The sequence below is a fragment of the Petaurus breviceps genome, unplaced genomic scaffold (genome assembly GCF_028583685.1).
Source record: "Petaurus breviceps papuanus isolate PSGF00001 unplaced genomic scaffold, PetGlider_PUasm1.0 90903, whole genome shotgun sequence".
Lineage (NCBI taxonomy): Eukaryota > Metazoa > Chordata > Mammalia > Diprotodontia > Petauridae > Petaurus > Petaurus breviceps.
In genome coordinates, this window is record NW_027187376.1 from 18,293,632 (window position 1) to 18,321,605 (window position 27,974).

General features: G+C 37.1%; 1 protein-coding gene across 4 annotated transcripts in view; it reads right to left on the minus strand.

The window, feature by feature from the left end:
* Positions 1-27,974, minus strand: part of NBEAL1 (neurobeachin like 1) — a 204,769-nt gene that overhangs the window by 17,382 nt on the left and 159,413 nt on the right. For all 4 annotated transcript variants that reach the window (XM_069075326.1, XM_069075329.1, XM_069075327.1 and 1 more), the window contains 9 exons: positions 27,195-27,319; positions 25,514-25,654; positions 19,481-19,611; positions 17,461-17,570; positions 12,461-12,578; positions 8,635-8,732; positions 6,482-6,598; positions 1,176-1,265; positions 479-588 (listed from right to left, as the gene is read on the minus strand). In XM_069075326.1, the coding sequence (XP_068931427.1) occupies positions 479-588; positions 1,176-1,265; positions 6,482-6,598; positions 8,635-8,732; positions 12,461-12,578; positions 17,461-17,570; positions 19,481-19,611; positions 25,514-25,654; positions 27,195-27,319 (1,040 nt within the window). The remainder of the gene's footprint in view (positions 1-478; positions 589-1,175; positions 1,266-6,481; positions 6,599-8,634; positions 8,733-12,460; positions 12,579-17,460; positions 17,571-19,480; positions 19,612-25,513; positions 25,655-27,194; positions 27,320-27,974) is intronic.

Genomic DNA, 27,974 nt, shown 5'->3' on the forward strand with positions numbered 1-27,974 from the left:
GCCTTAGACACTTAATACTTACTAGCCTCATGACCTTGGGCAAGTCACATAACCCCAATTGCCCTGACTTCCCCCCTCCAAAAAGCCAATAAAAAAAGAGAGAGATGACATCAAGAAGCTAAGGTTGGTGAGCAATAATCAATTTTTTGCTGCTAAAACCAACAATGTTAGCACTAAGACCATGGTCAGAATCAAGTCACTGAAACGAAAAGGCTAAGCATGGCTTAATCAACAAAATTGTTAATTCAGAGAAAAAGGTGGATGAACAATTGGGCAAGAATCTGGGAGTGTAAGGGCACATATGAAAAGAAGGGCAAAGCTGAGAATCAAACCAGGCAGTCTAGCATAAATGAGGGCACATTTAGCTACCAAAGGTAACCAACAAGATAATCTAAATTAATCTGGTTATCAGGTAATAATGTAAAGGGATGGAATGCTACTATCTACCTATGGCTATCAATACTATTCATTTACTTACTTAGGATTTGTCACAGTTTGATCTTTGATGAATGTAAAATAATTAGAAATGTTTCTGTCATAAGGCAGCCATCCATGGGTTCCAATTACACAGTTCATGCTTGCTGTTAACTGTAAAAAACAGAAAAATAGTGAAATTATATAAATTAGCTTCCCCTTCCCATGGATGATTTGGAGATCTAACATTTTAACATTTAGATAAATTACCAAGAAACTATGTCTTTTAACTGTAAAATATAAAGAAATTCTCAACATATGGTCCAACAAGAACTCTGTCCCTTACTTTCACACAAGACTAGCTGTCAAATAATACTTTGGTTGCTAAATTTAATAAAATGTCATTTTCCCATAACTTCTCAATAATTATTAGTGTGTAACTGTATCCACAATAGGTAATCTGAGGGCTAGTGCTATCATTCTTAGGCATATTATTTATTACATAAATTAGAACCAGACACTGATCGACAATAAAGTATTGTGCTATGGTTTTTATTCAGTGCAGTATTTGTAAGCAACAGATACCTCTGACTAATCTATTCATGTTCTCTTTATGTATATCAAACTTGATTTTTTTTCTTTTAACATGATAACATGGCAAATGATAAGTTCTATTATTTTTAAGGACTTTATTAAATTTTTTTGTATTTCACTAGTTCCATGAGGACAACAGGGTCTGAAAAAGATAAAAACCAACTCACCAGTATCTCTGGGCTACCTTGAGTCATAAAAGAACGAGGCTGATTTCTGGGAACAATAGCTTTTACTAGTGGAACACCATCACTGATACCCTAATAGGGAAAAAGAAAAATATTAGAGTTTAAATCAGAAAAATCCCAAATCAAACAAACCCAGAAACTTTATGAACATAATTACTAAACACTTTTCAAACAAACTAAGTCAGATCTAAATAACTGGAAAAACATCAGTTGCTTGTGGTTAGGCTGAGTTAATATAATAAAAATGACAATTTTACCTAAATTAATTTACCTATTTAATGCCATACCAATCAAACTACCAAAAAATTATTTTATAGAGCTAGAAAAAATAATATTGAAATTCAACTGGAAGAACAAAAGGTCCAGAATATCAAGGGAATTAATAAAAAGAAATGCTAGGGAAAGTGGCCTAGCCATACCAGATTTTAAACTGCATTCTAAGGCAGCAGTCATCAAAACTACTTAGTACTGGTTGAGGAATAGAGTGGTAGATCAGTGGAATAGAAAAGGTACTCAAGACACAGTAGTCAATGACTATAGTAAGTTATTTGATAAACCCAAAGACTCCAGCTTCTGGGATAAGAACTCACTATTTGACAAAAACTGCTGGGGAAATTGGAAAATAGCATGGCAGAAACTGGGCACAGACCAATATCTTATATAATATACCAAAATAAAGTCTAAATGGTTCACGATTTAGATATAAAGGCTGATACTGTAAGCAATCTGGGACAACAAGGAATAGTTTACCTGTCAAATTTATGAAAAATGGAAAAATTTATGACCAAACAAGAGATAGAGAGCATTACAAAATGCAAAATGGATAATTGTGATTACATTAAATTGAAAAGTTTTTGTACAAACAAAGCCAATGTAACCAAGATTAGGAGGGAAGCAGGAAATTGGGAAAGAATTCTTACAACCAGTGTCTCTGATAAAGGCCTCATTTCTAAAACATAGAGAACTGAGTCAAATTCATAAGAACACAAGTCATTCCCCAATTGATAAATGGTCAAAGGATATGAACAGACAGTTTTCAGAGAACGATATTAAAGATATCAATAAGTATACAAAAAATGCTTTAAATCACTACTGATCAGAGAAATACAAATCAAAATGACTCTTAGGCACCACATCTCACCGGTCAGATTGGCTAACATGACAAAATAGGAAAATGATAAATGCTGGAGAAAATGTGGAAAAACTGGAACACTAAGGCACTGTTGGTGGAGTTATGCACTGATCCAACTATTCTGGAGAGCAATCTGGAACTATGCCCAAAGGGCTACAAAAGTGTGCATACCTGGAGTGGCTAGATGGCGCAGTGAAATGAGGAAATGAGAAATGAGGAGCAGACGGACTTCATAATAACCAGGAGAGACTTATATAAACTGATGCTGAGTGAGGGGAGCAGAACCAGGAGAACTTTGTATACAATTACAGACACATGGGATCTGTGATGACTGACTTTGATAGACTGGGCTCCTCTCAGCAATGAAAGGCCATAAGACAACTCTAAAGGTCTCCCGACGGAAAAGACTGTCCACATCCAGAGAAAGCATTAAGGAGTGTGAATGCATACTGAAACAAACTACTTGCTCTCTCTTTTTCATTTTGTTTTGTTTCTTCTTCCGTGTTATTCATTCCACTGGTTATAATTCTTCTTTACAACTTGACTAATATTTAATGTGAAGGTATATGTAGAACCTATATTGGATTGCATTCGGCCACGGCGGGGCGGGGGAGATAGAAAATCTGGAACTCAAAAACTTGTGGAACTGAATGTTGTAAACTAATAGCAAATAAAATTTTTTTAAAAGAAAAATCCCAAATCAAGCTGATAGAAAGAAAAAGCAATGGACCTGGGCTCAGAAGATCTATATTTAACCTCCAGTTCTGCCACTAACCAACTCTATTTCATTGGGTAAGGTCTTTCACCTCTATGTTACAGTTTCCTCCTCTCAAAAGAAGCTACTACTACTTATTCAACTTATTGTGAAGAAACGTTGCAAACTTATCTATCACCTCTATCTCTTAGAATTCAAAGTGTCCTTCAAAGTCCACTGTAGAAAATAACTCCTATGCAAGATCATCCAAGCTGCTGATGCTCCCCAATTCTGTCACTACCTTTATTTATTTAAGTTTTTTGAAAACATGTATCTGTATATACATATGCTGTTTCCCCTGGAAGAATTTAAGATCCTCATAGGCAGAAACTTCTCTTTTGTCTGTGTCCCTGGTACATACAGTGGGCACTTAATAGATGATGGTTGTACAATCTTGTGGAAGAGGGATTAGGTTTGTGCTGCTTGGATACTGTGGAGCAAAACATGTGGATACAGCAGAGAACATTTCTTTTAGCTTGATGCAAGGAAAAACATCTAACAACTGGAGCTATCCTCAATGAAAATGCACAATTCAGAATGATAATTATGGGGGCGGCTAGGGGGCACAGTGAATAGAGAGAGCCCTGGCCCTGGAGTCAGGAGGACCTGAGTTCAAATCCAACCGAATGGGCATAAAACAGCATCAACAAATTAGAGGAGCAGAGAAAAAAAGGTACCTTTCGGATTTATGGATCTATGGAAAGACTTCATGATTAACCATCAACAGAGAAAATCACACAAGAGAAAATGGACAATTAAATAAATATTAAAATTAGAAGGGAAAGGGGTAACTAGAGGGAAAAAATCTTTGAAGCAAATTTAACTTAGGAAAGTTTTATATCCAAGAACTGATTCAAATTTATAAGACTAAGAGTCATTCTTCAAGAGATAAATAAATGTTCAAAGGATATGAGCAGGCAGTTGGTTGTTTTTAAGAGTTGTGCAAAAATTGGGGCAGCTAGGTGGCACAGTGAACAGAGCACCAGCCCTGGAGTCAGGAGGACCTGAGTTCAAATCCAGCCTCAGACACTTAACACAAAAACTAGCCATGTGACCTTGGGCAAGTCACTTAACCCCAATAGCCCCTCCAAAAAGCAAAAAAAAAAAAAAAGAGTTGTACAAAATAAATTTCTGTATTAGACATGTTGGTGGTACTATGAATTGTTCCAGCCATTCAAGAAAGCAATGTGTAACTATGCCCAGAAATTTACCAAAGTATCCATATTTTTTAACCTTGCTCTACTACCATTAGGCCTATGCTGTACTCAAAAAGAAATTTTTTTAAAGGAAGAAAAGGGTATTGATGTACAAAACTATTTCTACCAATTTTTTTCACTATCATTAAATATTGAAAACTAAGGGGGTGCCTCCCTATTAGGGAATGGTCAGTGGCTAAACAAATTGTAGTTTATAAATGTAAGAGGACGGCATTGTACCATAATAAATGATGAAAGAGTTTCAGAGGAAACCGAGAAGACCTCTATGAACTGATTCAGAACAAAGTGAGCAGAACTAGGAGGACAATTTATACAACAATAGCATTTAAGAGAAAAACAACTTTGAAAAACTTGAGAACAGTGATCCATGCAGTGATAAACTGCATACAAAAAATGAATATGAATGCAAATTGATGAATACAAAAAAATGAAGATAAAACGTGCCACTCATATCCCACTAGAGAAGTGATAAACTTAAAATGCCTAAAGAGACATACAATTCATACTTTTTCAGACATGGTCAGTGAGGGAATGTTTTATTAAATTATATATGTAATTTTTTTTGTTAAATTATATGTAGAGAGGGCGGAGTCAAGATGGCAGAGTAGAAGCAGGAACCTTTGCGCAGCTCCGGCTCCCGCCACCTCCAATTCCTATAAAAGAGGATTCTAAACAAACTTTGGAGCTACAGAACCCAAAAATGACACAGAGAAGCTAACCTCCCGCTGAGGACAGCCCAGCAGGCCAGCAGGAAGCAGCCAGCACAGAGTTCTGGGAGCTGAGCCCAGGCCTGTGTGAGCCGGAGGTTTTAGCCCCAGCGTGGGCCTGACCAGCTGCCGGCTGGAGGGACTCCAGATCACCAGCAACTGTGGTGATCCAGAATTATCAACACATAGCTGTTAAGTACAAAGTGAGAGGTCAGTGCAGTATGGACTTTGGGACCCAGTAGCTGGGAGTGCATCGGCTTTTACCCCCTGGGCCAGAAGCCTCTGCTGCAGCTGTGCAGCTGCCCCCACATGGCAGCTTCAGCTCCTGGCCTCCAGAGTGTAGGGTGACAAAGCAACCAGTCTGAGGGGTAATCACTCTTGCTCTACCCTGCTTGGATCTGGATTGCGGTCTAGGGTGGAGGTCCTGGGGTGTGTGTCCAGCTTGCCAGAGTATGTGGAGGCTTCAGCAAGGGCACCCAACTAATACCTCTGGCAGCTGAGAAAACCCCAGCGTTTGGTACGGAAGCTCCCCTGTCTGGTGGCAGAGTCCTTACCTCTGTGCCAGATTGTGGGGTTATAGGATATATTGAGGGAAATAAAGACAGGAAAGGAGACAGGTTGTGAAAAGTGTTAAATACCAAACAAAGGAGTTTCTACTTGATCCTAGAGATATTAGGGAGTCACTAGAGGTTGTAAATCAATTTAAAGTAATCTCAGGAGGGGCGTCCAGGTAGCACAGCGAGTAAGAGCACCAGCCCCAGAGTCGGGATGACCTGGGATCAAATCCAGTCTCAGACACTTAGCACCCACCCAGAAACACCTGGCCGCGTAACCTTGAGCAAGTTACTTAACCCCAATTCCTTAGGGGCGGCCAGGTGGCTCAATGAGTAAGAGCACCAGCCCCAGTGTCACGGTGATCTGGGATTGAATCCAGGTTCTGATACTTAGTACCACACCCAGAAGTAACTGGCCGTATAACCTTGAGCAAGTTACCTAACCCCGATTGTTAAAAATAAATAAATAAAGTAATCTCAGGGAGAAAAAACAGACTTTAGTTCAGACTTCTGCCTTATTTAGTATTAGATAACTTCAAACTAAAAAGGAAAAATGTTTTCAAAAGCCAATTGTTAAGTTACTGTAAACAACATATTTGCATAATTTTTTATCTTTATGAAGTGCTTTACATAACTTATTTGATCCTCCTGACATTGTTGAAGTAGGTATGGTAAATATCACCATTTTGTAGATTGGGAAACTGAGACTCAGAGGTTAAGACCAAGGTCAAATAAGGAGGAAGAAGTATAGGTGGGATTCAAACTCAGGACTTCTGCCCAGTGCAGGGCTCTTTTCATTCTCTATGCTATGGTTTTCTATTATCTGTTCAATCACTCCCCCTCCATTATTAAATGTAACTGAATAAAAGTTGGTATGATTTCAAAGTAGGTATGCTTTAGTGATGTTATAAAGTGAAATTTTACCTCTATAAAGAATGAGTTGAGTTCAGGGAGATGCTGGAAGAGGTTCAAGGTTGCAGTGTCTGTTTTGGTTTGTCTCTGCACTACTTCTTCTGCTGATAATCTTGGAGGGTGAGGTTCCTTCAGAATAATTTTAAGGGAAAAATAATTAAATTCAGAGTACATATACAATATACATTACAAAGTGTGTCACTCACAATTTAATCTTTAGTCTTTAGCCAAACCTTCAATAGCTGAGAACTCCAAAAGAATAGAATTTTTACTACAATCACATAGGATAAAGTATCCATACATTGTTGCATTCCCTTCTCTATAATGGAAATTTAAATGAAAGACTTATTGTACTTCTTATCTCTAATATGTAATTTCTACTCACTCAGTGTCAGAGAAGAACTGAATGATATGGTTCAATCATTTGGACAAACAAATAAAATCATATAATTAGAGAAATTCCATTAATACTGCAATGCCAAAGCTGAAACAAAGGAAGACAAATATGTCTGAAGATCTGTCGATTCTACTTTGGATTTCTTGGAAATTTATCTGAGAGAATAAGCAATTTAATTAGATTTAACTCCCAATTATCAATATTAACTAGATACAATTCTCAACTATTAATACATGGGTTATCCATTTTATCTAAATAGAAGGCATATTTTCAGTTATTTGTCATCCTTTGGGACAATGTATTCCATTGAAATAGATGAGTGCAAAGAGAATGTGAGCATCAGTTTAAAAAAGTTACAAAGTTTAAGTCTGATGCAAAATACATTTAATTATGCACAGAGCAAGCCCTTAATAAATGCTTATGGATTTGTCTTTAAAATTCCAATATAACTATTTTTGTATTTTTAATCAATCAATACCATTTATTAAGCACCTACTAAATGCAATGAATTGTGCTAGTGTTATGGGAATGGGAATTTAAGATCTTCCCTGCCCCTAGGCCCTTTGATAGGCTTAAGTGACTCTGAGAACCTTCCTTGATTTGAAAATATACTCTGCCCCCTAAATAGGCTGAATGTGGTCACATGGAACCTGTGGCGGGAGGCTTGTTTTTCAGGAACGCCCACCTTGAAACTTTGTGATTGGGCAGTGGATCAAGAGGGTTGTGACATTCTCTGAGCCAGGAGAAGGCTATATATCCCCTGATGTGAGATTTTGTTTGGGGGCTCACTTTGAGAAGAGTTTTGTGATTTGACCACAGATGAGACTCTGGGCAGCTAATGAGCCTCCGGGCTTTGAAAACCCAGATGTTGGTGCTTCCCTCTCTGGTAACTGACTAGGTAGGGATGTAATGGTCAGACAGTTGGAAGCCTGTCTGCTGATCTATTTCTCTGTCTGCTTGTAACTTGTTTATATTCTCTGAAGTTTGCGGTGCTGACTTTTTCCCCTGAACTAGGTAAATGATATATGTTTGATTGATTAAAGTAAGATTATTAACCCATTTTCAGTTGCTTTCCTCTAGAAAAGCAGATCTAAGAACCGGTGTTAGCAGCCACCCTAGGGATGCTGGGGTGCTTATTGCTACAGCTAGTAGGCACTAGGGATATAAAGTTGAAAAAGGAACAGTTTCAGCTCTTTAATGAGCTTATCTCCTGTTAGGGTAGTAAAGTATATGCACATCTTGAGCACATACAGACTGTGCAGAATAAATACACACAGAAAAAAACATCAGATTGTTAAGTGGGGATAGATGGGGAGGGTGGGAATGAGCAGTGACTTCTCTGACAAAAAACACTTCATCTTGGCCACAACTCTCCTCCACATGCAGGTCTTCTCCTATTGGAATATAAGCTCTTGGCGTTCAGGACTGTTTTTTGCTTTTTTGTAACCCTAGCACTTAGCACATGATAAAACACTTAATTAATGTTTTTTCATTCATTCAATTAATCTTACTAATTGAAGAAGAGCAACAGAACAGGTAATTTTGGATCTGGATAATACCTCCTTGGCATCAGCTCCTCATCTCTGCCTCCCAGAATATCACTTCTTCAACATTCCTGACCCCAGGCCCAGCAGTCTATTCACTGTGCCACCTGGTTACAGGTAGTGTACAGTGTTCTGGATGGTCTTGTGGAATAACAGCCTAATGCTACAAGACTCTCAAAACATGTCAATCTTTAGTGATTCAAACTTTGATACTTCTGATTTACCTTTAATAGCTGACAGGGTGTCTGCCCAAAATTGTTAATCATTCCTTCTAAAGCTTTCCTTTCTTTTTCATCTGTCAAGGCATCAAGGTCCACTGCTCCTAAAGCCATAAGTTTAAAAAAAGAGGCAAAAAAAATCAACAAGTCACTCATTAACATAGATATTTCTAAATTCATATTATCTGAAATATTATGAGCCTTTCAATTCACCACTTACAGTACTGTCAATAGGTCATAATTTAAATGGTGAAGAATAATCTGGCCTACTTTTACTATTTTCATCCTAAGAACTCTTGGAAGTATTGGCCTAGATCACCAGGTTTCTGTTTTTCCTTTTTCCACCAAAAACTATTCTCAAGAGGTGTCTCTTTTAAGAGCAGCTAGGTGGTGCAGTGAATAGAGCACCGGCCTTGGAGTCAGGAGGACCTGAGTTTGGATCCAGCCTCAGATACTTATCACAAAAACTAGCCGTGTGACCTTTTGCAAGTCATTTAACCCCAATTGCCCTCCAAAAAGCAAAAAAAAAACCCAAAACCAATTTAGGTAGCACAGCGAGTAAGAGCACCGGCTCCAGTGTCAGGATGACATGTGGATCGAATCTGGGCTCAGACACTTATTACCCACCCAGAAACACCTGGCCGTGTAACCTTGAGCAAGTTACTTAACCCCAAATTGCTTAGGGGCAGCCAGGTGGCTCATTGAGTAAGAGCACAGGCTCCAGTGTCGGGATGACCTGGATCAAATCTGGGCTCAGATACTTAGCACCACACCCAGAAATAACCGGCCGTGTAACCTTGAGCAAGTTACTTAACCCCGATTGCTTTTAAAAAAAGAAAAAAAAGAGATGTCTCTTTTGAAGCTTCCTCCTATCTTTTCTCTGGATACCAACTCTGCCTGGTAATATGTGGGGGTAAAGGATGTCATCAGGGAAATTTGCGACTGAGAAAGGAAGTGGACTGGCCATATAATGAGAGCAAGAGATAACCAATGAATAGCTCATCTGTTCCTCATTGGTATGTTCACCTCATGTCAGAAGCTCTAGAGGAAGTTCCCCAGTACATTGGGTAGATTTTCTGTGGATAATTTATAGAGGGAGATAAGAGTGCATATCTTTTTTGATCTGTATAACTGTAAGGGGTATACACATTGATGTCATCATGATCCATTAAAGTAGATCCTAATGTTTTTTATACTATGTTCAGAAAAAGAAACTTCATAACTATAAAACAGGCAAGATTTATCTAGGCAAGTTTTTAATTTAGTGGATCATTCCACTGTTATTTTATATTTTACCCCTATACACATTCTCTATTCTGGTTAAGCTGGCCAAAGAGCCGTTCATCATACATAGCCCTCCATCTTCCATTTGTATGCCTTTCTTTGTCTAGGTGCTCCCTCTCTCTGTCTGGAATGTACTCTCTTCTTCCCTCCATTTTTTAGAAATCTCAGCTTCCTTCAAAGCACAGCTCAGGGACTATCACCTGTATGAGATATTTCTGGAATCTACTAGTTATTAGCACTTTTCCCTTCTTGAAATTACTTTGTATATGCTTTTGTACATTTTGTACCCCCAAAAGAGAATGGAAGAGTCATTACAAAGGGTCTGCTTTGTTTCTGTCTTTGTTCTGCCATCTAACACAAGGATTTGCACAGAGTAAATGCTCAATAAATAGGTGCTGAATTGAACTACACTGAAAACACTAAAGTTTACTGATATTTGGGGAAAAAAGTTGTTCTATATAAAGTTAAGACTAGGAAAAAATATATCCTTAGCTCTCCATATTTAAAAGTATAGTAGAAAAAGGACTGATCCTGGAGTCAGAGAATCTGGGTTCAAATCCCACCCATGATGCTAACTACTTGGGTGACAATGGGTAAGTCACTTAACCTCCCTTGGTCCCAGTATCCTCATGGGTAAAATGAGTTTGGGGTAGTGAATCAATGAAAATTAATTTTATTACTATATGATACTGTAGAAAAAAATTCTACTGAGATTTTCTTTGTTTCCCAAATAAATGGATATTTTTTGTTGAAAATTTTTTTTATTAATTTAAAAATCATGTTTTTTTGTGTTGTGAAAATATTAAGGATTCTGGATCAGTCACTGTCTTTTCAAATTTAGTGAATGGTCAAGAAAAGTGATTGTGAAGAACATACCAACACACTATATATATATGTGTGTGTGTGTGTATATATATATATATATATATATATATATATATATATATATATATATGTGTGTGTGTGTGTGTGTGTGTGTGTGTATATGTATATATGCATGTATGTATATATATATATTTTTTTTTTGCAAGGGAACAAGTATCCAAGTATAAAGCAGGGAGGTGTGAGACATGTGAAGGAGAGACATGAAGAGTTAGAGATTGTAAGAAGATACTTCACCACTAGAATGTAAACTCCTTAAGAAACTGACTCATTTGATTCTTCTATCTAGCATAGTACCTGGCACATAGCAAGTGCTTAATAAATGACTGTTCTATGTAACGTATTAGATAAATTACGTGGGATATGTCTGGGTTCAAAGGGAAGCACATATAGGGTTTATTTCATTCTGGTGAGCTGAAAGACTATCAGACTTTGCTACCTACATTGCCTCTACTGCCTGTGGATTTCTGGCACTGTCATCTGACCTACTGATGAAACCTAAGGACCCCTGAGCCTTGCCATTTGCTCATAGCTGAAGACTTATGACATCTGGACTTTCCCTGTAGTGAAATTTCTTTTATGTGTTGCTTATCAATTAGAATGTGAGATCCTTAAGAGCAGGGGCTCTCTAGTTTTTCTTTTTTTTTTTTTGGAGGAGGGAGGGCAGGGCAATTCGGGTTAAGTGACTTGCCCAAGGCCACACAGCTAGTAAGTGTTAAGTGTCTAAGGGCAGATTTGAACTCAGGTCCTTCTGACTCCAGGGCTGGTGCTCTATTCACTCTGCCACCAAGCCACCCCTAGCTTTTTCTATTTATATGCACAGCCTGGGCACACTGTAAGCACTTATTTTTTTCATTCATTAAAATGAAAAAATATACACAAAATGCTTTACAAAGCTTAGAACATTACACGAACATTGAATATTATTAACAATTTTTGCCCAAGACCTAGATCTAGTTTCTTTCAAAGTTAACAAAACTAAATTCAAATGGGCACACTTGAGGACCTAGAGGTCACATGTGACCTTAAGGCCATAGGTTCCCCACTTGGTCTAAACTGTATCTTAAAATGGGCTTTTCTGGTCAGAAGTTTGAAGGAATTAAAATATAAATTATTTGTAACTTAATGATAAAAAAAAAATAAAATCTTTTAAGATATAATGCCAATCTTAAGAATCTTGTTTTTGTGTTTTTTCCCTGTGAGGCAATCAAAGTTAAGTGACTTGCCAAGGGTCACACAGCTAGTAAGTATCAAATGTCCAAAGTCAAATTTGAACTCAGGTCCTGTGTTCTATATGAGCTATAAGGACCCCTGAACCCAGCTACCCCAAGAACCTTGTTTTGAATGATCCTGTGTTATTCTGCAGCATGTAGGCAGAAGTCTTATGACTAGGGTTTATTTTGCTAGAGTGAGCCCACACTAAAACTCCACCTTTTGGGCTTTAATATAATCAAGGAAAAAGAAACAAAGAAAAGTAGAGATTCCTGGTGCTTGTAAGGGAAAATAAACTTCTTGTGTTTATTTGTCAGAATGACATTTTTGTTCATCAGGTTACACAGTTAATGTTGTTAAGTTTAAATACAAAATAGAAACACATTCAGAACTTTATCAAATGATGCTTCCGGTCACTATTATATCACAAAAGAGAAAATGTTGAAATTTTTACCTTCGTAACTACAATAGTAGAAAACGTTGAGTGCTTCCACTGCATCTGGGCCCCTTTGTTTATAGCCAAAAATCAGATCTATCCATTCATGAAGATGAGCAGAAACATACTCAGACTCCTAGGACAGTAATAATTTGCATTAACAATAAACACTTTAAACCTTGTAAATAAAACTATACATCATGTCTGGGAAATCAAGATGAAAATCCTCATTTGTGACTCTAGTTATGTTGTAACCACAAATTTTACATGGCTTAAACAAATCCACACGATGGTTCTTAAAGAAAGAAAGAAAATGCTCAGGAAATAAATACAAGGAAGTCTTGATTAACCAGAATATCCAGATTATCCAGAATGGGCAAAGTGAGAGATGGAAGGAAAGCTCAATAGCTGTAGCACCATCAAGCTCCTGTCATCTCCATCTCTCTCTAACACATCTTACCCTCACTCTTCAGACACTGTCACCCCCCCTGGGAGGTCACCTCACTTCTTCCCCTCCTCCACTCCTATCCAATCAGCTCTGATAGCCCCTATCACCCTAGGAACAAAGATAAAATCCTGTGTTTGACCTTTTAAAGCCCTTTAAAACCTGCCCCAGTCTATCTCTTCAGGAGTCTGACATACACACGGACACACACAGATACACACACACACAGATACACACCCTTGCTGTTTCTCATTGTCCTCACCCTCTCTCAATTCCAGGAATCTTCTCTGGCTCTCCCCCAGGCCTGGAACTCTCTCCCTCCTCCTCTCTCTCTCCTGCTTCCCTAGTACTTCCTTCAGGGCTTAGCTTAAGTCTCACCTTCTGCAAGAAGGCTTTCCCAGGTTTTCCACCTTAATCTCAGATTACACTTTGTTTGTACATAATTTGTACATAGTTAGACTCAGAGTTCCTTGAAAGCAAAGACTGCTTTTTGTCTTTCTTTGTAGCCACCTCACTTAGTGCCTGGACCCAACTGGTATTTAATAAATGCTTGTTGATTGACTGCTTTGAATACACATCTGTGTGATCTGTAGTATTTTTCCATGTGCCCTCCTCACACTCCATGATTGCGTTCATACTGGCCTCCTGTCGCCATGCCTGCATGTACTCCCTCCCTCTTGGAATCCCTGGCTTCCTGCAAGGCTTGGCTTATGTGCTCCCTTTTACACAAGGCCTTTTCTGGTTCCTGAAGCTGCTTGTGCCCCCCTCCCAAATTTACCTTTTATTCAATTTGCATATGCTTATGTGTACAGGTTGCTTCCTCCATTAGGGTGGAAGCTCACTGAGGGTAGGGATTATTAAACTTGTCTTTGCCTTCCGAGAATTTAGCCAAGTAACTGGCACACAGTTAACGTTTAATAAATGCTAGTGACTGATATGCGTGAAAGACACCTTGTTCAAGGAGAACCTTTAAGGCAACATTTTACTATACCAATTGCTTTTTAATATTTAATAAGTCTTGAGGCATAGTAGAATCATGCACTGACTGTATATTTCCATTAACTGTGTGACTGTAAAAGCATGGTCTGTTGTTTTATTAAACAAAGGCTTCTCAAAAGTCTTGATGAAAGCCTTATCCAGAATGCCCTTGTTGGATGTATAGATGATCCTCATAAAGTTTGTTTGTTTGTTTGTTTGTTTATGACTCTGGCCTCCTTGCTGCTCCTTGCACAAGATACTCCATCTCTTAACTTGTAGCTGTCCCCCATGCCTGGAATTCTCTCCCTTAGTAGCTTACTTCAAGTCTCAACTAAAATTCCATCTTTTACAAGGAGACTTTCTTGGTCTTCCTTAATATTAGTGCTTTCCCTCTGAGATAATCTCCTTTTTATCCTCTATGTACCTCATTTGTACATAAGTGTTTGCGTGCTGACTCTATCCATTAAACTCAGAGCTCCCTGAGGACAGGGGTTCTTTTTGCCTTTCTCTGTCTCCCCAGAGCTTAGCACAATGGCTGGCAAATGTTAAGCACTTAATAAAGGCTTGCTGGCAGTTAGATGGAGGGCTGGATAGAGCACTGGACTCATACTCTGGAAGAAAGATTAAATCCAGCCTCAGACACTCACTAGCTGTGTGACCCTGGACAAGTCACTTAATTTCCTCAATTGTAAAATGGAAATGAAAATAATAGCATTTACTTCACAAGGTAGTTGTGAGGATCATGTAAGATAATATTTATAAAGTGGCTTAGCCCAATACCTGGCAGGAGCAAGCACTTACTAAATGCTGGTTCACTTTACCCTTCCCTCCCCCCTTTCAGACATACCTAGGACCAAATACTTAAGAGACAAAGGACGTGAGTGGTCATTTAGCTCAAATCTTCTCACTTTAGAACTGAGAAACTGCTTCAGAAAGGTTAAGAGACTTGCCAATATTTACAGATCTTGAGATTCAATCTCTCAACCCCCTCAAGAGGGACTGGTTCCAGCACGGACTTTCTCTTTGTATACTTGCTTAATCCAATCACAATTCCCATCTTTGCACTCTTTAGGGCCTTTCTATCAGCTCAGACTGCATATTAGAGATTGCAATTTTTAAAGACCAAATGTGGTGACTCCAGTGTCACTGCCTGTGAAAAGTGTTTATTATACTTATTTTTTTTTTATAAATCACTTTCATTAATTAACTCTTTGTTATCCTGCTTCCACTTTCATCCTTAAATGCTTTGGGGATTGAGGTTTAATTGGGTTTCTCATCAAGTTTGCCATAAATGTTTTGTGGTCATTTTTTTTTTCCAGATTTCCATTACTTTTAGCTGTTTAATGTGATGGAGCTGCTCAAAATTAGCTAACACCTTCCCTCTCCCTCAATAAGACATTATAAACAAATTTAAATTCTAAATCCCTGCTACCTTTGACTGCCACATTTCTCTACACAGCAAAGAGAAGGCAGAGTGAAACAGAGCACTGGACTTGGAATCAGGAATAGCTAAGTTCAAATCCTGCCTTATAAATTGCTATCATTTCAGCCATATCATTTAACTTCTTTTGGTCTCAATTTCTTCATCTGCAAAATGGGGGTGATAATAACACCTTATTCACAGAACTTTTGTAAGATCAAATGAGTTAATATATGTCAAGCTCTTTGCAAACTTTCAAGTACTATAACTCAATGTTAGTGTCAAGGAGAACAAGTAATTGTTGGCTAAGGCAGTTTCTAGGTTTTTTGGGAAGGAACTCATGAATCCAGATCTTCCTTATACTGTGGCTAGCTCTCTACTCAGCACACTATGCCCTCTCTTTTGGCAACAGTTGTTTTAAATACATGCTGCAGCTTTGCATTTTTGTCCTTTCTTCTAATTGGTATTAATTTTTATCTTTGTTCTGAAAAGTCACTTGGCCACTGGCAAAAACACTACAATTCAAAAAATGTTAATCATCTCCTGCTACTACCCATAAACCATACTTCTAAACTATCTTCTTGAAGAAAGAATTTATGATATCTAAGATTCAGACTTCTTTTGCTGCCATTAATTGACTACATTCCCTCCTCCTGAGTCTTATTTCCCAACACATTTTTTGCCATTCTCCCTTGAGCCCTTCAGTCACAGAGCATATTTTCAGATGTACCAGAGAACCACATTCAACAAATTCTTTCAAGGAATCCTGTAAGATGCTGAGGTAGGACCCCCAGCACATGAGGTGGGTCCCCTGGAGGGGAGAGGACTTATAGGAAGACATGGATGGGGGTCAGCCAGGATCAGAGGGCATCAGGAGGTCATGATCAGCACCTCTGCATGAAGCACCCACATGGATGACATCACATTTTTCATCTAAGGATGGAAAGTATGCCCAACACATGGGAAATGATTTCAAACAATCAATGGATCACCATGATCTTATTACTCAGGAACAACTGGAAAATTAACCAAATTCCTGCACTATACTAAATACTGAAGGTGTCCTTGGAAAAAATACACTAGGAAAAATGCCATCTTCTCAAAAGCTAACCAGCACCTCTTCAGATTTCAAGTTCCTTTTGGAGAAAAGCAAGGGAGGAGACACAAAAGTAATTGTACAGAAGTTGCTTTTTGAAGGTTGACTCCTGTGGTTATACTCCAGTTCTATTACCTTATAAAGTTGTCCCCAAATGAGGCAATGATTGGGAATCTGATGCAATTCAGCAAGCCACTCGTGAGCACTTACTACATTGCAAGACAATTTACTAGGCACTACAGATACAGAGACAAAAATGAAGTTCACTAATGAGAATACACCCTTAGACACGTATTGGAGAAACAAGGTTAACAATTCAGAGCATTAGCCTAATTCGAGGTGCCTTTTTTAAATAACTTGTTATTTCCTTATTTCATCCCCTTCATGGGAATGATGAATTGGGATATAATCTTCATTTGGGTTCAAATCATAGAAAGGAGAGGACTGTGAATACCTATAATGTCAATTCAGGACACTACTAGAAGTTATGGTCAGAGTATTGATTTCTAGTAATAACTAACATAAATGACCCCTAGCATCATGGGAAATTTCCAGACTCTCCATTATTTCTTTTCAGATAATGAACTGGGTGGACCAGCATGATGACTTTTACCAATATGATGATATTAACATCAAGTCTGTCTATCTCAGGTTTTACTCAATTTGCAACAAAAAAGACCTCAGTAAGGTAGGGGAGCATACTAACACAACCATCCCATTTGGCTACATTGTAGTAAATACCTATAATGGAAACAAAGTACAGAAGAACTGAAGCAACTATAGGAAATATAAAGTAAACCATATTATGGTGTTAATGACTGAAGTGGTTTCACATAAAATGAACACCTTGTAGAACTTGACTTTTATAATACTTTGTTATCAAGCTTTAAAGTAATATATACACAGATATTCCATATCACTAAAAAATTTCTAGGCCCCAGAAAGATTGCAATATATTTGTCAATAAGGCCTTAATTGTTATAATGATTTAGAAATAAAAATAAATAACTCTTTTTTAGGCCTCTCAGAAAAATATGCTTCTCTTTTATTAATCTGTATGAGACCAAGAAAAATCTTACCAGAGCTTTTCTATGTTTATAGATGAAATCTTCAGCAGATTTAGCCCATTTGGGGAGAACCACATCACTTACTAGCTCTTTGGAGACTTGTAGCCGCCCCAAATCAAAATCTATGATACATAACAAAAAAAACAATTAAAAAAGGAATGTCAGTAGTGAAAAATAAGTTTTATTCCTGGGATCAAAAGATGATGATACTGGGTTATTTGGGGGGTTTTTTGTCATTGGTATAAAGGTGAAGTTAGAGAATCAAAAGAAAATTAGTTTCTCTAGTCTAAACCATAATGCTTTTGTTCTAACAACATATTCATCAAATCAAATTATTTTTCTTGAATGGATTCCATTGTAAAAGTTGACTAATATGAATATTGTAGCTATTGTACAAATCAAATTTTAAATTAGTTATTTCACTACTTCAAAGGATGAAATAACATAGTTATGAAATAATTTAGAAGTCTGATGAGTTACACTGATGAGAAAAATTAAGGTAGAAATATCTGGAAGCTCTGATTCTCACCTTTATAAAACAATGCATGCTGACACTTCAAATTAATATCACCAATAGTATTTCTGTTAAGTATTCTTACATTAAAAATAAGGGGAATGGGGGCGGCCAGGTAGCACAGTGAGTAAGAGCACCGGCTCCAGTGTTGAGAAGACCTGGAGATCGAATCCCGGGCTCAGACACTTAGCACCCACCCAGAAACACCTGGCCGTGTAAACTTGAGCAAGTTACTTAACCCCAATTGCTTAGGGGCAGCCAGGTGGCTCAGCGAGTAAGAGTACCGGCTCCAGTGTCGGGATGACCTGGATCAAATCTGGGCGCAGATACTCAGCACCACACCCAGAAATAACTGGCTGTGTAACCTTGAGCAAGTTACTTAACCCCTATTGCTTTAAAAAAAAAAAAATAAGGGGAATGGATTTCTTCTAATGGTTAAGGCATATAACTCACTTAATAAAATGTTTTTGGTATTCTGTACCTTGCAGACTCAAATACCTGAAAGCATTCTACCTAAACCATTATTTTACAGATGAAGAAACTCACCCTAAAGAAGGCAAGTAATTTGCCCAGGATAGAACTATGGAAAAAACACTGGACAAATAGAGAAGAAATCCAGGTTCAATTGACCCCAGCTAAATCAACTAACAATTCTGAGTCTCAAAATCCTCACTACAAAATGGGGATATAACATCAATTACCTTTACCTACTTTTAAACACTCTTATCAAGATCAAATGAGCCAATATTTGTCAAAACACTGAGGATTACAAAGTGCTATACAAATATAAGGTATGTAAAATTATTATTAGAACCTAAGATTACTGATATCTACTCTAGCACTCTTTCTACAACACTATGCTTCAACCTCAAATCTACTGATAGCAGTATCTCATCTTACAAACTAATTTTATTTGTATGCTATGCTTTAAAAACATTCAGTGAATTTCTAAGTAGATTACAATTCTTTTTGGGGCTGCTAGGTGGTGCAGTGAGTAAAGTGCCAGCCCCGGAGTCAGGAGGACCCAAGTTCTGTTCCGGCTTCAGACACTTAACACCCACACAAAAAAACTAGCCATGTAACCTTGGGCAAGTTAGTTAATCCCAACTGCCCTCCAAAAGGTAAAAAAAAAAAAAGATTACAATCCTGAGTCCTTGTCCACAATCTTCATTTTGTATTACTGTTCTATATCTGTCCATTTCCCATCCCTATTCAAGACATGAGAACAGATGCAGGAGAAAAAAGATCTCCCTACCCATGTTCTCAGATAAATGCCACCTAAACAATACTCTCTCTCACCAAATCCAATCTATCTAACTTCTCTGTTAGTTATAGCACTGTGCTAAAACCTAAGAATGGATTTTATCAGCTTCCCCAAAAATAAGTCATACAAAGAATGAGGTTTTGGTTGAAAAAATATTAAGGAGAATGTTTTTCCCCATCGAAAATATCTCAAACTTCTTGCTACTGTGTTCAAAATGGGTCAAATTCTTAACTTCATAATTTGTGAAATCTTACGATTTTGATTTTCCAAGAACTCTGGGAAGTAGAAGAACTCAGGAATAAGCTCTTTCACATCATATGGATTATCCATGAGAGCCTGCCAGGTAGCAGGGATAGAATGGAACTGTCGATCCGCACAATCAAACCTGTGTATAAGGATGGAGAGAACACCACCTGATTCAAAACATTAAAAAACGATGTTAAAAAAAAATCTGAAACCTTTCTTCTTTGCTTCTGTTCTCATCTCTAAAAAAGTGATTTTCTTTATGGTTTGCCTACTATATCTTTCTTGTTTTCTTGGTCAATTCTTAATACTACAGTTTTCACTACTAAAGTCAATGTAATTAAAATATTTTGAAACTAAATTGTATTAGACAAAAGTCTAAATAAATAGCAATTATAAGAATATACTCTGAAGAGACATTTCCAAAGAAAATAAGTAAATTTGGAAAGCTTACTAGAAATGTTTCTAGGAAAAATGTTGAGAAATGTTAATGTTGAGAAATTTTTAAAAATCATACATCTAAGTGTCCAAACAAATACATTATTGACATGAAACGGAGCACAATAGTAGCATCTCCTTAGTTTATTATATCTGTTAGAAGTGACCAGAATTCTTAAATCCATGATTTTCTTTGTGTTTCACTTTTATGTATATTTTTAAAAAAGAGACTATCTTATCTTTCAAATATACAAATAGATTTGAAAAATGAGTAAGTCAATGATGATAACTTAATTTGGTTAAAAGATCTGATGTGCATTCTGAATTAATCCTTCCCATCTGAAAAATTTCATGAATCCTCATTCACAGAAGTGAAGGTAGAATCAAAAATGGAGCTCTATGACTAGTTTCCTTTGTGGTTGGGCTGTGTACTATCTCATATATTAATTTCCTTCTTAGGCATCTCAGAGACTACAGAAAGGTAAGGTCAATTAGAAATATAATTTAGCAACTCCCCCAAGCTTTTGTTCTTTTGTAGCTGGGATAAAGAATGGGCAGAGTCATTTTGTTTTCTTCTCATTTAAGCTTTTGGGGTTCTCTGAAGCCTGGAGAAGCAAGGCTATGCTCTACAAAAGAAAGGGAATGTGCTGGTAGCTAGTTCCATTAAACATTTCCAGGCTTACTCATTTCACTGAACCTTGACTAATTATGGTGTAAAATTTCTGAAATTATATAGGATTGCAACAAGGCAACATGGAGGGAAACTGTTGTGGAGGTTGAAAGGGTAAGTTCTAGGAAATAAATGGATACAGAGATGAAGGGAGACAAAAAGGCAGGGATGCAATAAGGTCATGAATCTGGGTGACTAGAAGGACAGAGATACTAGCAACAGAAAAAGGGAGAAGAGGCAGAAAGATAATGGTTCTATTTGGGGCATGTTAAGCTGTAGATGCTTATAGGACATATGGTTGGAGATGTCTAACAGGCAACTGATGATGCAGAAATGGAACTCAGGAGAGAAACTATGGCTAGATTGATAAATTTAGCAATCACCTAGACAAAGATAAGAACTGATCTCATGAGAAGTGATGGGATCATCCAGAAAGAGGGAACAGATTGTAATAATAATACACTTATATAGTGCTTGCAATGTGCCAGGCACTATGCTAAACACATTACAAATATCATCCGATTTGATCCTTACAACAACCAGGCAAGGTAGGTGCTATTATCCCCATTTTATAGCTGATGAAACTAAGGCAAACAGATGTTAAGTGACAAGACAAGGAGATGACAGAATTGGTCAGAAGGATAAGGGTCCCTTGGCTGGCACTGGGTACAGGACTGTTGCATAATCCATGCGTGGGTCTGGGTCGTGGTCCCAGGTGAGAAAGAGCGCTACCACACCAAAGCTTGGAGTGGCAGGGGAGCAGAGACCCTGGTCACAGGTCTAGGGCAGAGAAGAGTGCTTGTGGCCAATCACAGACCAAAGACACAGGCCACAATATTAAACACATCTCTCTTGAGATCATATCATCTTAGAAGAACTGAAAGCCGGCAAACCCCCAGAGCTAGCACTGAAAACAGCCTCACAAAAAACCTGAAGCTTGTGACAGTACCCCTCAAAACCTGGAGCAGAGCTCAACGTTAACATAAAAGCTAAAAGCTCTCTTTTCTCTCAGCCCAGACGGCAGCAGCATGTGTAAGTGCAGTGGTCTTCATATTGCTAGAAAGCTCCGCAGCCATAGGAGAGACCACAAGTGGCATGACAAACAATTCAAGAAAGCTCATTTGGGCACTGCCTTGAAAGCCAACCAATCTGGAGGAGTATCTCATGCAAAAGGGATTGTCTTGGAAAAAGTCGTTGTGGAAGCCAAGCACCCCAATTCTGCCATCAGGAAGTGTGTGAGAGTTCAACTGATTAAGAACGGCAAAAAAAAAAAAAAATCACTGCCTTTGTTTCCAATGATGGCTGCTTGAATTTTATTGAGGAAAATGATAAATTTAGTTACCGGATTTGGGTTGGAAAGGTCATGCTTTTGGGTGATATTCCTGGGGTCTGATTCAAGGTTGTAAAAGTTGCAAACATTTCTCTTCTGGCCTTGTACAAAGGCAAGAAGGAAAGACCAAGATCATAAAAATTGTATGATGCCTTTGTCATAGTAAAAAATTTTCATGTAAAAAAAAAATATATATTATATATATATAGCTAAAAGTCAAGACATAGGCTGCAAAATGAGAAAACAGCAGAAAAAGATGCTGATTATAGAAAATTACTATGGAGGGGCAGCCAGGTGGCGCAGTAAGTAAGAGCGCCGGCACTGGAGTCAGGAGACCCAGGATTGCTTCCAGCCTCAGATATTTAGCACCCACACAAAATAACTGGCTGTGTAACCTTGAGCAAGTTACTTAACCCCAATTGCTTAAAAAAAAAAAGAAAATTACTATGGTGACAGAGAAGATCAAAACATCAATTCAGAAGAAGACAACAAAGTCAAAGCTATTACATCTAAAGCCTCAAAAAAAAAATGTGAATTTGTCTTAGGTCTCAAAATAATCCCTAGAAGAGGGATCAAATATTATTTTAAAAATCAAATAAGCAAAGTTGAGGAAAAACTGGGAAAAGAAATGACAGTGCATGAAAAAAGAGTCTCTTGATAAAGGAGGCACAAAAAAAATACTGAAGAAAATAACTAAAAAAAAAAGAATTGGTCAAATGGTAAAAGAGGAACAATAATTCAGTGAAGAGGAGATTGGCTAGAAAAGCAAAAATGGCCAAATGGAAAAAAGAAATACAAAAATTCATTGAAGCAAAGAACTACTTAAAACATAGAATTAACAGAGTGGAAAAGGAGGTATAAAAGCTCAATGAAGAAAATAATTTTTAAAAATCATAATTGGACAAATGGAACCTAATGACTCTATGAGATACCAAGAAGCAATAAAACAAAATCAAAAGAATGAAGAAATAGAAGAAAATGTGAAATACCTCACTGGAAAAACAACTGATCTGGAAAACAGATCCAGGAGAGATAATTTAAGAATTATTTGGGAATACCTGAAAAGAATGATTAAAAAAAAAAAAAAGAGCCTAGAAAACATCATTGGTAAAGAAATTATAAAGGGAAACTGCCATGATATTCTAGAACTAGTGGGTAAAACAGAAATTGAAAGAATTCACCAATTACTTCCTGAAAGAGATCCCAAAATAAAAACTGCCAGGAATATCAGAGTCAAATTCCAGAACTTCCAGGTCAAGGAGAAAATAACATAGCAAGCAGCCAGAAAGAAACAAGTTAAATATTGTGGCATCAAAGTCAGAATAACACAAGATTTAGCAGCTTCTACATTAAAGGATCAGAGGGCTTGGCATATAATATGTCAGTGGGCAAAGAAGCTTGGATTACAACCAAGAATCACCTAACCAGAAAAACTGAGTATAATCCTTCAGAAGAAAAAAATGAATATTTACTGAAATAGAGGACTCTCCAGCATTCCTGATGAAAAGACCAGAGCTGAATAGAAAATGTGACTTTCAAATACAAAATTCAAGAGAAGCATAAAAAGGTAAACGGGAAAGAATAATCAGAAAGGATTCAATAAGGTTAAATGTTTACATTCCTATGTGGGAAAATAATACTTGTAACTCCTAAACATTTTCTCATTATTAGGGCAGTCAGAAAGACTATATTTAGACAAAGGGCACAGGTGTGAGTTGAATATGATGAGATGAATTAAGGGGTAAGAAAGAGAAAAGCACTGGGAGAAGGGGGAAGACAGAGGGAGAGGAAGACCAAAAGAGCTTGTACAGTGTAGGAGAAGATGGAATTGGTGGGTATGAACATGTGAACCTTACTGTCATTGGAACTGACTCAGAGGGAATAATATACACACTCAGTGGGGTAGAAATCTATCTTACCATATAGGAAATAGAAAGCGGGTATTAGAGAAAGGGGGGGTTGATAGAAGAGAGGACAAATTGGGCAAGGTAAAAGTCAGAAGCAAAATACTTTTAAAAATAGGGTGAAAGGGGAGAGAGAATAGGATAAGCACAGGGAAATAGGATGAAGGGAAATACAGTTAGCAATCATAACTGTGAAAAAATTTTATAGCAAGTATATCTGACAAAGACCTCATTTCTCAAATAAATAGAGAAGTGAGTCAAATTTATAAAAATAAAGCCATTCCTCAACTGATAAACAGTCAAAGGATATTAACAAGTAGTTTTCAGAGAAAGTAATAAAAGTTATCTATAGTTATATGAAAATTTGCTCTAAATCACTACTGATTAGAGAAATGCAAATTAAAACAACTGTGAGGTACCAATTCTCACCTACCAGACTGGCTAATATGATAGAAAAGGAAAATGACAATTGTGGAATGGGATGTGGGGAAATTGAAACACTAATGCACTGTTAGTGGAGTTATGAACTGATTCAACCATTCTGGAGAGCAAACTATGCCCAAAGGGTTATTGAACTGGGAATACCCTTTGATCTAGCATTACCACTATTAGGTCTGTATCCCAAAGAGATAAAAAGCAAAAAGGAAAAGGTACAAAAATATTTATACCAGGTCTTTCAGTGGTGGCAAAGACTTGGAAATTAAAGGGATGCCCATCAACTAGGGAATGGCTGAACAAGTTATGGTATATGATTGTTATGGAATACTACTCTGCTATTATAAGAAATGATGAGCAGGATATTCTCAGAAAAATCTGGAGAGACTTACATGAACTGATGCAAAATGAATTGAGCAGAACCAGAACAGTGTACACAGTAATAGCATTACTGTATAAGGATCAGCTGTGAATGACTTAGGTATTCTTAGCAATACAACAATTCAAGATAATTCTGAAGGACTTATGAGGAAAAATGCTATCTATACAGTTCCAGAAAAAGAACTGATGGAGTCTGCATGCAGATTGAAGGATATTTAATTTTTACTTTTCTAGGATTTTTTGATCGGTTTTCTTTCACAATGTGATTAATATGGAAATGTTTTGTATGACTATGCATGTGCAACTTATATCAAATTGCTTGCCCTCCTCTCAATGAGGGGGGAGAGAATTTAGCACCCAACATTTTTAAAACTGAATGTTAAAAAAATTATTTTTACATGTAAATAGGGAAAATATTAAATAAATTTTAAAAAAGAAAGAAGATATTGGGGATGAGGTTTCAATGTCATAGCAAAAGAAATGTGCTTGAGCTATTTCTACAAATTAATAATATATTTTATTTATCCCCCTTTTTCCTAGCCCTCTTAACACATTTATTATTTTTAATAACGTTAACTGAGGAACAGGTTAAGCAAAATCCCAGGAACTAGCTCTAAACCACTCAGAGGTTGTTTGTATTGCTATTTATCAGAGAAATACAGTAAGGTGAAAGGGGGAAAGAACCTGCTTAAATGTTATTTGCACAAACTAGGCTGCTTCTAACACAAACTAAACTGGTTAGACCAATTTTAGGCTGGGCTGACACTTGACACCAGAACTCTATCAAAGACAAGAAAATGAAAATGACCTTGCTCTGTTTTATATGCCATTTTACTCCCAAAAAGCAAAGATTGATAGTAAAGATTCATTATTTCTCACAACATACCTGCCACTCTGAAGCTGAATATGGAGGGTGGTGAAGGGTTCTACACGAATGAGATAATGCATAACACCAGCAGGATTTGAATAGTGAGTACCATAGTGAAACTTGTCCACAATCCCCATTGGATCCTCAAAATTTTCATATCTGAGAAAAAAATGTCCTTAAAACACAAACTTTAAAACTAATCTAGAAATACTTTTAAAAATAAATATTCTCATGTTCTATTACTGAAAGTATCTAATTTTCATCAGTGTGAATTCAATCTTTAAAGTAAATTTTATTCACTAAACACTGACATATCACCAACACTTGATTTAAGGAATTTTCTTGTAATAGTGAATCTAAATGATAACAATGATAACAACAAAAATATTAATATCTAGTGTTTACATAATACCGATTATGTTCCAGGCACTGTACTAAGGGTTTACAAATATTATTTCATTCACAACACCCTGTGACTTAGGTGCTACTATTTTCCCCATTTTACAGTTAAAGAAACTGAAGCTAACATAGGTTCACTGACTTGCCCAGCTCACAGAGGTAGTTAAGTGTCTGAGGCAAAATGTGAAATCTGGTTTTCCTGACTCTGGGCCCAGTGCTCTATCCACTGTACCACCTTGCTGCTGATTAAAAAATGGGGCTACTTTATGCAAGTATTATTAGGGTCAGTAAATACAGATAAAGAACTCATGTAATAAAATTCAATTTAATATAAGCAATATTAGGTGGAGTGTCCAAAATGTTTTCTGACCCTCAAAAGTTTATATCAAAATGTTCTACTAAAAATTAGGAAACTGGCCTCTGAATGAAGACATAAGATACCTGTGAACAAGTAGAAAGAAAAACACTCAAGTAAGAACCTAACAATCAAGGCTCAAATGTTGGCTCTGCCAATGAAAGAGCTATGTAACCTTGAAAACGACCCATCACTTATCTGAGCCTCAGTTTCCTCATCTGTAACATGAAGGTTGAACTAGATGACCTCACAGATCCCTTCATCTCATTTCTATCCTCTAGCAGTTTACACCACAACCTGGGGGATGCAAAGCTCCTACAGTTATTGCAACAAAGGGTGCGTGAATCCATATGTGCATCAAGTCTCAAAGATTGATCGCATTTAGACTGGACAAGTCAATTTAAAATCCACATATTTCAGTTTCCTCATTTGTAAAATGGAAACAATAGTATCTGTAGGAATTATTTCAGAGGGTTGTTCTAAGGATCAAATAAAAAAAATGCACATATAGCTCTTAATATTCAACAAATTAGGGTCTGGAAAGGAAATGAGCCTGGACCTGTGATTTCACTGGCATAGAGTATTCCCAGATAAGGAAATTCCCTATGCCAGGGCAGATCAGCACCTTATACAGCCATATGTCAGTGGTGGGAGGTGAACACAGCTCTTCCTGTTAGAAAAAAAATTTTCTTTTTTTGGCACTAAATAAAAGTGATTTCATAACTAAAATGATCAAAAAAGAAATAAGAAGGAAATCTTCAAGAATCTCCTATTTTTCATCTTGTAACTTTAAAGTACTGAATGGAAATTGCCAGAAATAATAGTATTTGCTTATACTTTACTGAACACTTATCATAGATAAATAACTCAAAAGAAAAAATAGACACATGCCCTCCTGATGCAAATAAACCTTCATCCAAAAAAAGAAAAAGAAAACACACTTACTTTCCTTGCACAGCTTTAGCATTCTTATCATTTACTGCCCCAATAGGCTTAGAGAGGTCTCGGAATACAGCTGGGTTATTGAGATCTAAGTCTTCTGAAGTATAATCCCGCAGAATCCAAGGAAACTAGAGAATCAAAATTCACAGCTATTTTTCTTTTCATAGAATCAGCACACTGGTATACAATGACAAATGTCTACAAAATATCTTCCAGAAATGTCTCATTTTTAGTCTTGTAAAAAGAATAATGATTATCTAAATTCTCTAATACTGGAAAACTTTATTTCCCGAAATATTCTTGGGGGAATTTTCAATAAAGGAGGAAGAAAAGAAGCTCTCACAATATTAACATGACTATACAATTTTTTAAAGTAGTTGTTGGGAGGGATTGGTGCCCCCTCCACTACGGAAGGAGAGCCCCACTTTACCATAGAGTTAAAAGTCAAGAAATAGGCTGGAAAATGAGCAACAGCTGAAAAAAGATTCTGATTACAGAAAGTTACTATGACAGCAGGGAAGATCAAAATAAACTCAGAAGAAGACAACAAAGTCAAAACTGCTACATCCAAAGCTTCAAAGAAAAATATAAATCAGCCCCAGGCCATGGAAAAGCTCAAAAAGGATTTTAAAAATCAAGTAAGAGAGATAGAGTAAAAACTGGGAAGAGAAATGAGAGTGATGTAAGAAAACCATGAAAAAAGAGTCAACAGCTTGGTCAAGAAGACACATTAAAAATATTGAAGAAAATAACTTTTAAAAACAGAAAAGGCCAAATGGTAAA